General features: G+C 37.9%; 1 protein-coding gene across 1 annotated transcript in view; it reads left to right on the top strand.

Moving 5' to 3' along the window:
• The first annotated feature begins 219 nt into the window (after positions 1 to 219).
• Positions 220 to 15,797, top strand: part of LOC140158432 (uncharacterized) — a 66,864-nt gene continuing 51,286 nt past the window's right edge. Inside the window, exon 1 of the mRNA XM_072181522.1 lies at positions 220 to 509. Within this exon, the coding sequence (XP_072037623.1) occupies positions 281 to 509 (229 nt within the window). The 5' untranslated portion in view covers positions 220 to 280. The remainder of the gene's footprint in view (positions 510 to 15,797) is intronic.

The following is a 15,797-nucleotide window of genomic DNA, read 5'->3' as shown; positions in this document are numbered from 1 at the left end:
TCTTGCAACATAATGCATGCATCTATGGAAATCCGTTGGAAGTGTTGAAATGCAACGCCCATATACATGTAGCCACACCAAGCAAGCTGCTGCACCTGTTGCACGCAAACTCAATTGCTCATCACATGTCATGCGCACATCGAACCTAATTTCACTACTCAATTAAAAAAACACCAAAAACATTCTTCGCTACTACTAAATAATAGCACGTAAACCAATGGACTATTTTGTGGATTATCTCGGAAAATAACAATTTTTTGTACATATAAAAACTGACAAAATGTGTTTTATACAATTTAATATGGATATATTTGTAAGGACGGTGTTTACAGCCGCTGGAATATGTTATTGGATGATATTACCAATTAATGGCCGAATGAATGGAGCCGATCCATTGGCATGTAAGAGTCTGATACCATCAGGCCATGGCACTACGCAACAGACTATTGTCAGTCCATTTGTAATAGAAACTAGTGCTACACAATATACCCCTGGTGGGAATATACAAGGTAGGTATTACAACTTATTGACACCTTAAATGAAAACAAAAATAAAGTTGTCCATATTACCATCTTTTTCCCTAATATTCTTTTGAAATTGCTTATTTGGGTTAAATACAAATACATGATGGAATATTAATGCCAATGGTGCAACATAAACTTTTAGGCCACTAGTTTAGATGGAGGAAGGACATATCCACCCTCGGAAATCAACCTCTAATCAACGTTTCTTGATTAGAAAAAATGCAAAGAAAATGATAAGCTATAAAAATGTTAACAAATTCAAAAATTGTCCCTAGGGGTCAACAGGGGTCAAATTTCATACTACAGGGTTAAAATTTTAACTAAACTACAATGGTCCATGGAGCAAATTCAAAACTTTTAAATATTGTCCTTGCAGGACTTTACTTCTAATGCATGTTAAATAAACGCTATTGAATAATTTAGAAAAAAAATTTGAAACATATAAGTAAATATAGTTAACTGCTGGTTGGACTCTATCAGAAGTGTAATGGTATTAGGTTGTCTCTTTGCTATACCTTTGCGTCATTAATTAAAAACTGATATTACATCCCTCTCATAATTTATCTGTATTCCTATCGTAACTTAATACACTTGTAAACGGTCAGTAAAAAATAGTCCTTGTGAGCGATTTTACTACCGTAATACCACTTACCAGATATCATTGTTACATGTGGAGTAGTCGCTCAAATTGACCCGAAAACTGATAAATACACTCAAAGAAAGAATATATTTTAAATAATGACCCCTTTTTATTATAATAAAAGGTTTAAAGATAGGATTCTCACAATACCTGTCAATAGTCATTGAAATTCAAGTTTGAGACTTTTTATTTTTACATTGTTTCTCCTGTTGTTGCAGTAAAACATTCGGAAAATATTGTATTCATCAAGAAAGTGATTAAAAGTTGTAGTCACAAAATGTTTCTTATCAGATGAAACAAAAGTTGTAAAACGAAATGAACACATTGCAATTGACTGATACATGATCGTACTAAATGAAATTGTAATACTACTAAATAGTAGTAACTAGAATAAGTAAAGGCACTTCAGAAGCCCTTAATCAAAATATCTCACGGTTGTTTTTTTGTAATATTTTTTTGTCAGATTGCAGTAAGTATTACCGTTTGTTATAAATACGAGTAGTGATGAGGTAGCTCGGTTGTAGTAGAAAAATATGAGCGTTTTTAAAAATGGGATATTAACAATGTAATGACCACGGGGTTGGTGAATATTTAATTACTGTATTGAGTTACCAGTTGATTATAGAAACAGGGCTCGTTCTAACAACACGTCTAGCATGTATACCATTGTCAGAAAGAAAATCGATTATACCTACTGATGCGTACTGGGGTTATTCGTTCATTTTAAAAACAAAACATGTTTACTACGATAGACGACAGTGTCAAGTGTATTTGAAAATACCTTATGGTTCATTATGAAATATCAAGTTTAAGATAACAAAATTATGTCCATACTTTGCAGGCGTGTGCCTAGTGTATCTTTGACTTCTTTTTCGTTTTGGCTCAAATATATACTCTCTTGCATCTTCTTCATTCAAATGGACAATATCATTAGCCCATCCCTTAACACATAATAACACATTATACACAATGACACTACACAACCCACTCCCACAAAAGACACACACAACACACCCCAGTGTGGTGGATCACTGAATATTGACGCCAAGGTTATCGCTCCGTTTTTGCAACAATGCAACAATCCGTACAATTTCTGTTGATACAACACAAACTAGTGATAACTAGTATTATTACAGCTCCAATGACACAACCTCATTAATTTCCATGGACCTTTGGATGAACCATTTTACTTTAAAAAAAATCAATGTAACAGGGTTGAAGTGTTGTTTTCATGCCCTCCCGTGAACATTTCCCTAATACTACCCAGGACAATATGCATGAAGTGTTACTGCACATCAAACGGGCTGGATGTTAATTAATTTCTTGTACACAATTAGTATAATTATCAATCTACAACAAATGAACACAAATGAAAGACATTCAACAAGTGTAGTGGAGCATGTTTGAAGCTATTGACATGATCTGCCATTCATGTGTCATTCTCGTGAGGTCGCCTCGTTATAGAGGAATTCCATTTCCGTAACAACCGAACATGCCACCTGCTCTTTGTTTTGTCATGGCTGGAATCCAATAAGAATCGAATAATAGACCATTTCTTTACTTTGAAACAAGCATAGGGCAAATATACCTGTTACAAAAATTCTAACGTGGTTTAGTTGTACCATAATCGGTGGTTGTGAATTTTGTTCCTTTGGATGAAATGTGTTGAAAGGGTTTTAAAGTCGATTGCTCACCTGAAGATTCGTTACTCATTAAACTAGCTACGTCGATCTTTTTAAAACTTGCCAACAGTCACATTGTAATTGTGTTTGTGCTTGTGCCACAATATGTATAGGTTTAATTCTGTCTTGTTTAGTATGTTTAGTTTTTGTTATTTGGCTAAATTTGATGATCATGAGATCCTAGTAGAATGCTCACATTCAGTCTCAACCAGCGATCCCAATATACCACCTATCAACGCAGATGAAGTTAGATCTGCCCTTAAGATATGAAGAAAGCAAACTGCACCAGGAGAGGATGATATACTGACTGATGTATTCGAGAAGGCAAAATACCAGACAATTGGAGTAATGCCATTATCATCCTTCGTCCAATCAGTCTTCTATCCAATGTTTATAAGTTTTTCACCAAAATCATCACCAATAGGCTCATTGCTACCCTGGACTTCAACCAGCCCCGAGAACAAGCCGGAATTAGAAGCGGATTCTCTACCACAGGTCACCTATATGTAGTAAACCCGATCATAGAGACGGCAAATGAATATCAGCAACCATTGTGTTTGCTTTTCGTAGACTATGAGAAGGCTTTCGACAGCATTGAAATTCCCGCTGTACTACAGACACTGGTTGACCAGGGAAGCGAGAGCACATATCAACATAATCAAGGACATATACAGCAAAGGAACAGCCATCATTCAAAAGCTTGATTGGGAAAAGGAAGCGATCAACATAAATGGGGTAGAGGATAAGCCACATGAGAGTTGCAGATGATATTATAATCTTTGCAGAAAACCCTGATCCGGGACCCTGATGATCTGGAGTATGCTGCAAGACCTCAACAATGGAAGTAACCAAGTGGGGTTGAAGATCCACATGAGCAAGACCAAAAGCATGTTCAACAGATTTGTCATCAAGAAGCAAATCTACATTCCCCAAACAGCACTAGAAGAAGTAGAAGAATGTGTGTACTTGGGTCAAGTTGTCAAAAGTAGCTACAACCACTTTGACATAGTTAGAATAAGAATAAGAGCAGGATAGGGTGCTTTTAGAAACTTGAATGAGGTGATGCAGAGTAATATGCCATTGTGTCTTTGAAAAAAAAAGAAAATCTACAACCAGTGTGCCCTCCCGGCCCAGAAACTCAGACTCAGCCATGACTCAGAGAATGGAGCAGAAGTTGAGAGTGGTTCAACACAGTATGGAATTTAAGGAGCATACTTGGGATCACAAAAAGAGACAGAAAAAACAAATATTATTGGATCAGAAGCATGACACAGGTCACCGATGTCATTCAGACTGTGAAACAAAAGTGGTCTTGAGCTGGTCCCCTAGCTAGAACACCAGATGGACGAATACAGAATGGGTACCTAGAAATGGTACTAGGCACCCAGGAAGACAGAAAGTTAGATGGAGGGATGAAATTACAAAATTTCTTGATGTAACCTGGATGAGAACGACGTGGAATAAATCAGAGTGGCGTCACCTTGGAGAGGCCTTCACCATGCAGTGGGTCGACGATGGCGTTGGATGATGGTGATGTTGATGATCATGATATACAATGTACATGATGTAACTTGATGAAATTAGACTGGTTTACTCTTAAATGTAGTTTTTATACCCAGATATAAAGCAATCATGACAAATCCACTCTAAATCGGACTACTGGGTGCTTTGAAAAACCTGACTTGCACAACTGTGTACCTTGAAACAATGGATACAGAATGGCCTAAGACAATCTAAAAACACTTTGAATGAACCACAATTAATAGAAACTGCTGATGGCGTGGTTAATAATGTAAAATACTAGTTTGCTGAGCGCAAACTCCATTTATAACAGGATTATCAATGGTACTTCCCAGAGGAACACTAAATGTTACTGCGACAACCATCTATGCTCCAACAGAGTGTGCATCTGAAGACAATAATGAGTTTACCTGTACTCTTGAAAATCATCTATAACAGGTCAAAACGCATAACATCCTCCTGGTCGTGGGGAACTTCAGAGTTGGAACTGACTCGCATGAAGGTATTACACGCCATGCACTGTTTCTATGATAAACCCAAACAACGATAAGAAACTAGTGTATATGTGTGATGAACTGACATCACACATGCTCACATAAACTTCGTCCAGTCCAACCTAGACATTGTCAGTGGACATGGATGCATCATACAGGGTCGGCAGATCAGTTGGACCACATTTAAATATAAGCAATAAGAGCTCCAACTCCCTAAGGAACTACAGTGCTTGCAATGTAGTGGAATTGGATTCAGATCACTGTTTTTGCACTGGGGTATACAACACTCTCACAGCAATAGACCACAAGTGTAATCGTTCCTGAACCTAAGAAGGGAAACCTTAGCCTAATGACCAATTACAGTCAAGGTTTACAACAAGATCCTGTTATTCCGAGATCATGTCACCCCTCAAGCAACCTAGCAACCAAACTGGATTTCAGCATCCTGAGAAGGATAATGGATGGTTGTCAGCTTGCAGTCACATTTTAGTAAGAAAGCATTTGGTTCTATCATATTATAAACCATAGGATAAACAAACAACAACGATGAGAATCTAGTGGGTATGTGTGATGATCACATCACGCATGCTTACGTGAACTTCGTCCAGTCCAAGTCTAGACATCGTCAGCGGACATGGATGCATCATACAGGGTCGACAGATCAGTTGGATCACATTTAAATATAAGCTCCAACTCCCTAAGGAACTACAGTGCGGATTGTCAGTATCTTGTTTGTCTGCAGCCTAAGAACTATCAGAGGAAGGCCCTGCAAAAGACCAAAGTTTGACTGGAAGAAGCAACAAGACACTTCTATAAGAGAACAGTTCCAAACTGAATTGGCAAAAAAAAAGTGAAACACATTGTGAAACACACCAGTGCAACGATACATATACACCAATCACTCAGAGGCATATTGTACCATAATTTAAAATCTATGATTGTACCAACAGTTTCAACATGCTGTCACAGAGGTAGTCAAGAAAGCAGTTACGCAGACCATGTGGCATGCTGAGCTAGGTGACTGGCAAAACTATCTAGCTAAAGACGGAGAGGGGGTAGTGCCAAAGGAAGATACTTGTATCCAAATCAAAACAACCCAGGGAAAGATGGCGGTGACTCATTTCTAGCCTGAACGAGTCATATAAATCAGATTAAGCTGCTGTGTATTGTAAGCAAGTGAAGGAACTAAGACTATCTGGTTTAAAGGATGACAAAAACAAGAAATCCAGTCTCAAGGTCAAGAAAAGAGATGGTACTCCATCAACAAGTGCCAAGGGTCTACTTGCTGAATGGAGGGCATATTTCAGCTCGCATCTCAACTGCAGCAAAGGTCAACCACCATCTGAACTATATACCTCCATCGGCTGCTCAAGACCTGCTAATCCAGACCAACCCACTATACAACAATCAGCCCACTCACATGTGAGGAGACAAGCCGTATACATGAAGAACAAGGCTGCACGTATTGACTGTGTCATCTCAAGCATTACAGAATGGCGGTGATGTTTTGGTAGACATAGTCCATGGTTTTTGCACTGGAGTATACAACACTCTCACAGCAATAGACCACAAGTGTAATCGTTCCTGAACCTAAGAAGGGAAACCTTAGCCTAATGACCAATTACAGTCAAGGTTTACAACAAGATCCTGTTATTCCGAGATCATGTCACCCCTCAAGCAACCTAGCAACCAAACTGGATTTCAGCATCCTGAGAAGGATAATGGATGGTTGTCAGCTTGCAGTCACATTTTAGTAAGAAAGCATTTGGTGCTGTCAATAGGAAGGTCATGTTCACAGTGCTGTGACATGATGGGATACCAAAAGCTGTGTTCAACGCTAAGTGCACTATTGCCACTACATAACAGCTCAAAGTGTGGAAATTGTAGACGGCATTTCGATCCTTTGGATGCCACTATTGGAGTTCTACAGGCGATGTTCGGGCGCCATTCCTGTTGAAAGTGATTAATGAGTGGGCGCTATCACGAGACATGGAAACACATTAATTATTTTGACCTCCTGATGGCGCTACAGGAAAATGCTTAATATCTTGTCTCAATCAAAATGACATGACCAACACCGAGCCTCTTATTCCTAGGACACACCCTTCATCTGCCTGAGGAAGAGCCTGCTAAAAGGTATACTCTCTAAGTCATGGCAAAAGGAGATCTCGGCGCACAGGCACCTCATAATCCAACATGCGCTAAGGCATGATCAAGCAGAACAGATAGGCACATGTGTGCATGGAGAAATCTTGTTTTCGCATGCTGCGCAGCCGAATGATTATGATGAGAATACTATTATTGGTGACACTGTTGCTGAAGTAGAGTTAGATGGAATGTATATTTAGCATAATATTTGAAAACTAGGAGAAGTAATTCATTGGTAGAGCACCAGCGCAGTCACCTTCGGAGCCTTATTTCACCCTTATACAGATGAGCACTCCATTATAATGCCTCTTTGAAGGTGTCTTGGGAAGAATTTCTTGAACTGAATATCTTCTTGTCTTGGGTAGGCATCAATCAATTCTCTGAGGTCTCTGGACTTAGGACCAGACTCTGGTGGGTTAAACCGGTTTTAAGGGCACCCAATCGTCCCGCTTCCCTTTGAGCATATTCCAGTGCTGACATGAACTCCATCAGCTGAAATGATCCCGAGTACCTGCGTACACACACAACCCTTGTGCAGCGAGCTCAAAAGGACATCCTCAGACGTTGTGTCCACGAAGCAGGAATCTCTGAGGTCGCTGGACTTAGGACCAGACATCGGCGGGTTAAACCAGTTTTAAGGGCGCCCAACCGTCACGCTTCCCGAAGAGATAGATTTAATTAAACCACCATCAGAGATTGGGCACTCCATCCTACTTTCAGGCTAGGAACAGCTGGTATGAGTGGCGTAAACCAGCGTGCTAAGTCAATGCCCCTATATCATGTATATTACCCAGCAGACCCTTGAGCTAGAGTCAGCAGAGCAGAGCTTGCACTGCTGGAACTGGGATGTGCAATGTCATTACGGACAATGACTGGTCACAGGAACCTAGTCTTACTATCAGTTGGAGAGGTAGTTCATTGGTAGATCACCAGCGCGGTCATCTTCGGAGTCTAATTTCACCCTTCTTAAGATGAGCACTTCCTGGTGTAGTTCTCTCTTGGAAGATGACAAAATTGGAAAAATCACCTTGTTGCAGTCTAACAAACGAACAAAATCAGCTTGTTACACTAGCAAGTGCCGCACCGTTGCAATGGTCCACCCGGGGTGATGTAAGGCAGCAGGCAGGACTAGTGTATAACTATGAAAAGTGTCGTTGAGGAATATTTATAAGTGTCACTTGGCATACTTAGGTCTGAGTGTCTTGTGCTGGTTCGTCTTCTTTATCTTCACATGGAGACGGTTTCCAGCTTTGAATCAGGTCTATCTGTCGGAATGCTTTGCTTTGACGGCATAACCATATCACATAGCTGGTTCTGAGTGCGGTTTTAGAAGCCACATCCATGATGTTACGTCTCTTTCCACTTGGTACTCCGAGAGCAGCGATGCATTTTGTCAGCGATGTGTTGTAAATACCTTGTCAGCGATATATCAGCGATATATTGTAAATTAGGTAAAATATCTTACCCGTATAAAACTTATTGTATCAAAGAGCTGCTCGTGAAATGGGGATACAAATATAAATGGCGATGGGAAAAATGTCTCCAAAATCCCAATTATTATCTTTTATTCGTGGAGACTATTGTTACAAGTCGTTGATGACTCACGTTTTCCCCAAATTCACTTCCACAATGCACAACAAAACACACTGTTTAATTAAGTTAACAATATCTGAATCTTTTAATCAAATACACTCTTTAGCAATGTTACTTTTCAGCAGCCCTGTTGTTGTTTTTGATTGTAAAGTTCTATTTCTCAATGTTCTTGATGTATATCCTGATTCATTTGTCCTGCGAAGATCACTGTTCAGCGAAGTCCAGTGAAGAATTTTATAATCCTCGCGCAGTTGACATCTCCAAAATGGTACTATTTTCACATTTCACATAATTTCTTCAAGACAACAGGCCTGCCTCCTTATCCGCTCTGTTGCCACTAATATTGACAGATGTGTGGTTTCGTAAATCAGACTTCAGCAAGTCGACAGAAGAATATAATATGAATTCCTTTTTTTGGAAGAGGTACGCACTTTGTCGCATTCTAGACGTTCCCCGATATTACTGGTTAGTAGTACATTGTCTACATAAAGTATTTCTGGTTCGCAATTTCCTTCTTTTGAAGGCATATGGACTGTAAGCACATTAACGAGCCCACAACAACACTAGTAACTGTGCAGAATTGTGTTTACATTTTGCTTATACCAAACATCAGAAAAACTCCATTATCTTAATAGCCAATTACTACTTTCACAATATATGATGTAATCTGGGAATTCCCAAGAAAAAATATCAACATTAACCTTTCACATTACATCCCTTCCTGGGGGAATTTCAATATGATGTCATATCCATTTCACAAATCAGGGATTTTCCTACTGGCGCAATACAATGAACATTCTAGAGAACAGGGGATTCCCATCAATCCAAAATTATGGATTCATATGATTCAATTTATTTTGATCAACTTGATGCATGAGAGGGGTTTCCCATCTCTCATGGAAGTTACCTTATTGTAAACAAAGATAAATAATGAAATCAAATTACTTAAGGCACATCACAGTATGATCACAAGAGAATTATGGTGTTTTCAAACAAATGATAGTCTAAAGAAAAAATATTACAGATAGTACTATTTCTTTCAATTCTAAAGCAGTCAATTCTACGGAATCTCATCAAAAAGACAACCAATCCAGATCTTCAGGCTTAGATAAGTAACCATAGCAAAACGAAATATTTGTAGTAAATTTAAGTTTAATTCTTGTATGCTATTGTACAGTTGCTTTGATTGATAGCCATATTGCACTAATTAATAAATGATTCATAAGTTGTTCTATATAATAAACACTATTAAACAGTGTATTTGCGTGTTTGGTGTTGAGTGAACTCGAAACCAGGTGATGTTGGCCTGGTTCATTTTAGTGCCCGTAATTTTCATCAGTAGGCGGGGGGGGGGGGTCAATTTTTATGATCCCCTATCGACAGACTCAATTCTATTTTTGGAACTAAGGCGCGAAATAACTTTGATTACAAGTGTAAAGAAAGTGTGCGGAGCGCGCAAAAATCTTGTTATAACTACACATTTTGATTGTAATTTTAAAGAATGCCCGCATATCGAGCGAAAGTTTTTAGTCACCAGCCTTTAATAATTTTATAACCCACCTATTTTAGGCATGAAAATTTTATGACCCCAGTATATTGACGATCCCCCATTCCGAAGAAAATTACAGCCCCTTGAATATGAGATGTAATGAAGAGTGCAGGCGAGTGTAACTCACGTAACTCGCCCATTAAATGGACCTTGGAGTTGAAATTGCCTCTTGTAACGATGTGATCTGGTTTTATTTTCCAACAAGTGGAGTCAAGTTCACCACTTATAATTAAGAACAACATCTTAAATATAATACCTTCTGACGTAATTCTTGACCTTGGTAAGAAAAAAGAATCATCCTTCCCTGCAACATGAAATTTTGGCGGAATTATTTGGTGTCCCTTAATAATTTGAATGACTATTATATTTTTATTGTTTCTCGTCAAGCTGTCGATATCCTCAATTGTGTAACATATTAATCAATTTATTTTTAATTACATGATTAGTTAACATAACACACAAGCTGTGGATTAAATTTTAATTTATCAGAAAGTGAGGCGAGTCTACTCAATCTACGCTTGCTTTATGGTGTGATTCAACGAAATAATATTATAGTTTGGACCTGCTTTTTCCTCCAGGACAAAAATATATACGAACCACTGAACAAATACTATGGCTTGTTTGAGCTCATTTTTTAATTAATATGTTAAGTAAACAACAATAATAGAAGAAATGATCATGAATTTTCAGTCACTGATTAAGCATTCCCTAAACATCTTACAATGCTATTTCACTCAGCAATAATATATTTCCCAAAATTGAGATATTGTCAACACATGGCGCCCCTGTAGAACAACCTTAACCCTAACCCTAAATCATGGGGCGTGAACCGTAACTGTAACCCTATAGTGCTCCAGGAGCGCTATATGTTGACGAAATCTCAATTTTGCAATATATTGCACCATGAGGTTAGGGATGCAACATCGTTTCATTGTGTCCGTTTGAAATTAATATTGATTTTTCTTCATATATGATTGATCCCACATATCCCAATGCTCTATTGTCTCAGCCACGTAAATAAACAATGTGAATGTGACATAGGTATGCTATGTATGCCCATAAATTATTATTTTATCTGTGTTGTATTTTGAAATGATTTGGGATATGTTTGAAAATCACAGCTGCATATGAACATGAAATATCGATATTTTTGTTCACAATGTATGCTTATTACAGAAATATGATTAAAATTGTCAATTAATTTTATTGTAACAACTCATTATGTCTAATTTGCTGAACCAAATCCAATATACAAGAATATATACCGTAAAGGTTCGCCTAATGGCGCTATGGGCTCCCTTGACATAAGTGGACTTTTAAGCACAACTTAAAAGGGCCCTCCCGTAAATTTGAGTTCCCAACAGCAAATAAGGGCACAGAACCTTAATTCTTGTTGGTATTTCAGAGGAGGGAAGTCTCTATTTGCACATTAAATTCACCCCATGCAAGGCAGAGGACCCCAAGTGCGCCATTAGGCGAATCTTTACGGTATGCAATCAACAATAATCAAACAAAAGTTAAAGTGTTGTGACCCGATCGACGGCCTCATCACCCATCTTTTCTTCATCAATATGATCAGAAGACAAGCTCATATTTTTCTCATTAGACCTACCCCAGTTAAAGTTTCGTTTGGATGGTGTGAACAAAAACGTAAGTATAGGCTAAGAGTCAGCTCACAATGTTATTATTTTATGTTATATCTGATAATTAGTTATGAAAAAGATTAGATAATGTGTTTTCCAAAAATAAGAATGCATAACTTGAAATTAGTCTTTGCACAGGTTTTAGGGTTTGATTAACACGGTATCCGATTAGGCATTACAGCATTACTCAGAATTTTGAATCATATTGTTTAATGGTAGGCCTCAATCTAAGAAAACAGAACATGAAAAGATTGGACCACGTCCCTTTAATACTTTTTATCAGTCAAGTTAGCTCAATTCACAAGGCGTTCGACTATGGTGCGAGAGGTTGCGGGTTCGAACCCGTGCCGTGCCTATTACGATCTTGTGGAAAATTTGAGTTAGCTTGAAATTCCCTTGGACAAGGAACTTACTGCTAATTGTCTCGTTGTAACCCGTACGAAACTCGGGGAGCTGATCCTGGTTGCGAAGGCTATTTGTGGAGTGTCTAGGGTGTGCGATCTTGAAGCATCAAAGTCCCTGATTTGTTGTTAAATGGTTTATGGAATGATGTGAGGCCGTAGTGGTCAGCCACAACCTGTAAAGTGTGCTGAGGCTTCAATCAATCAATTTTATTTTATCCATTCATCAAGCAACAAGCAACAATATTCATCAAGCTACAATAAACAATGAATTGTACAATTATGAAAATTATAAATATAAATATATACACAGTGTACATTGAAAAAGGTAAATATCAATGAAAAACGTACATGGGCAAGATGATGGATGAGGACACTGCTAAACGCAGAGCGTGAGGTGCAGTGCCCTCGACCTAAAGTTACAACTGGAAACAAAGAACTACAAATAATAATAAATTATACAAGGTAAAAATTCAGAGTGGTACAAAATTCATGCACTCAGCATAATAATGTACAAAATAGTGAAAAGCAAAAAGTTAAAGCCAAAATGCTGCTCAATGGAAATGTAGAAATAGTGGGCCTATAATAGGCCCTATACTGAATAATACCAAAAAATGAGGGTGCCGACAACAAAATTTGCTTACATGATAGCAAAATACGATAGAGACCCAAATGAATAGTAGTAAATTGTGAAACATGATGGGAAATTACGAATCACTTGGCATATATTTTCCAAGAAGATATTTTTTCATGTGCTGCTTGACAACAGCAACCGAGGGTGCATTTTTCAGAGTTGATGGTAAATTATTCCAAAGTAATGCACCTTGGATTCTAATGGTGTTAAATGCAAGGCACGTGTTGGTTTGATCAATATGGATATCGCCTGCATGACGAGTGTTGTAATTATGCACATCACTGTTAACAATAAAGTAATTATGATCAAGTAGGTCGTTGGGAAGGAGACCATGATAAAACTGATACATAAAAATCACAAGTTGGAGAATGTACAAATCATGTATTTTTAATGTTTTCAGAGATGAAAAAAGTGGGTCAGAATGTGCTAACCAGGCTTGTGGATCAACGTCTAGGCGTTGTGCCTGTGCGTAGCGCACTACAAATCACTGCGGTTTTTTTTACTTACCAATTTAAGTTCAAGGCGCTATCAGTATCCCCGCAAAGGAGTAAAATATTAACTATTTATAGAAATGATTTCAAAGTAAAGTAGAACTCAATAAAATTGTCGTTAGGTGTTTTTCCATGAAAAGAATTGGCAGTAGGAAGAAAACGGCAGTAGTGTTGACAAATAAACATCTACCAAAAAGTAATTACCCCTTTAAATAGTGGCCATTATTCATAAACCGATAATTGTATGCCAAATTTGGAATAATCAGTCGAAGCATAATTTATTTCTGCGCATCATGACACCTCATTTGTTCCAATGGTTCCAATATTGATGTCGCAGCGTACATTTTAATGAAAGTAACCCAAGATTTTGAAAGTTGCAGCAAAATCATATTGCCTTGTATTTAGTATCCATGGAAGGAAATCTTATCAGCTCTCATTAGATTATTCGTCTTGTTTCATGCTCTTAAAGGGGATCAAAACATATGTTATAATCAATAACAATTGTCATTATTCACATCAGTAATCATTATTCACGTAATGTCAAATTGAAACATGAAGATTGCAATATTGTTTTCTGACTAACAAAGTCCTAAATGGCCTACAATTGCAATTTGTCCTTTAAGTGGTAAAGTTAGATTCAAAATGTACTGATAAGGAGGTGTTCACAATAGATTTAACTTCTGGTCTTTCACTTCTTGTGACCTTCTTGGTCACAAAAAACATTGAACTTGCAATGTTTTAATATGGGATTAAGTAAACAATGACCACTGATGTGAATAATGACATTTTTTTAAATTGATTATTACATGTTTTGACTTCCTTCAAATTCACAAAACAAGAAGATTAATCCAATGAGCGCAGAAAACATTTTCTTCCATGGACACTGAATACAAGGCAATAGGAATTTGATGCAACTTTCAAATCTTGAGTTACTTTCATTTTTAAATGTACGCTGTAACATCAATCCACCAAAAACACGTTGACAACGTAAAGAAAGCAGCAAGTTTAAAAAGCCCTCACCTCGGCTCACTTTTTGAAACTTGGTCCCATTTGTAAAAGATACTGATTTAAACTTTGTCATAATTATCAACTTAAAACATTTCCAGAAGTGTTATGTATCTTTAATGTGCCGATGTTAGCATTCTGGAACGATCAGAAAGGTTATTATGTTGTTCTTGGCCAATATCCTATATATGTTTTGTTTTATAATAAGTAGGCATGTTAATGGCAATGATGCTATTGTTTAAACGTTAAAAACACCGATTTGCTGTTGATATTCAAAATGGGACCAAGTTTCAAAAAGTGAGCCGAGGTGGGGGCTTTTTAAACTTGCTGCTTTGTTTACGTTGTCAACGTGTTTTTGGTGGATTTTATTTCTTTTTATGAATGTAGCCAAGCAGTTTGGAAAGTCATCGGGTTACGAAGTACTCCATAAAACGAATAAAACGAAACATAGATGTTTGAAATTATATGTTATCCTTGATTTATGACAGTAAATAATTTAATAAAACTTTATCAGCCGTTTATTTTTAAAACTTGCTGGTCACAGCTACCGCGTGACTGTAATGTTAATAGGGATACATATACATTTTAATAAACTTTATTCAAGGCAACTAAGAAACGATGCCAGCGAGACACAGAGTCAGTGCGATTTACTTCAAATTGAAGCTGAGAAATGCGTGTATATGTAGCAAGGCTTATACTACGGAAGCGTCTAAGTGCCACGACTTAGCAAGATAATTATGTTTTAATGATTGTAGTTTTTTTTAGCCCTGCGGGGCAATCTAGTTGGATATCCAAATTTCGCGGTTGATAGTTCTTTGTAGCCCTGCGGGCAATCTAGTTGGATTTCCTATTAAGCGGCGGTTGTTGGCGGTCTTTCGCGGTTTGTAGTTTTAATTTCCCTCATTCTTCAAGCCCTGCTCTCTATCGGGGGTTCCGTGTGTCTGTGGTGGGGACAGCCCCTCCTTTTAATAGGCATTTGGGTATTTTTGCCGCTTTGCTAATTTGCCTTTACGTAACTATGACTTTAGTGGCCTTCCATATTTGGTTGTATCTTTTTGGATACGTTTTTGTCCCTGCTGGCCTTCCATACTATAATAATTTTTCACACCTATAGAGGGTATGCAATAAACCAACCGGAACGGTATAACAATTGAAATGACAGTCATGTTGGAATACAGTTCTACGATAGCTGAAGATGACAGAGGGACAGGTCTCTCATGATGCAGTCATGGTCCATGGCAAAGGCGATTCGACCTTTGTGGCATTAAACCCAGTTAACAGGAAATTAATCCAGTAAATCGATTCAGTAAAGCAAATAAGCTCATGCATTCGATCACTAACGGCAACAAGCTTCGGTCGATTACCCCAGCTGCAGCGTGTGTAAACTCTAATTTGCATAGAGGCTGTACGTGAAATTATTGATTGGCTCCAAACAAAGGATTTGAACCGGTGCACGTAATCATGGTGCAGTG

Source organism: Amphiura filiformis, chromosome 8 (assembly GCF_039555335.1).
Source record: "Amphiura filiformis chromosome 8, Afil_fr2py, whole genome shotgun sequence".
Taxonomy (NCBI): Eukaryota; Metazoa; Echinodermata; class Ophiuroidea; order Amphilepidida; family Amphiuridae; genus Amphiura; species Amphiura filiformis.
Note: the sequence above shows the minus strand (reverse complement) of the source record. Positions and strands in the feature narration are given on the sequence as shown.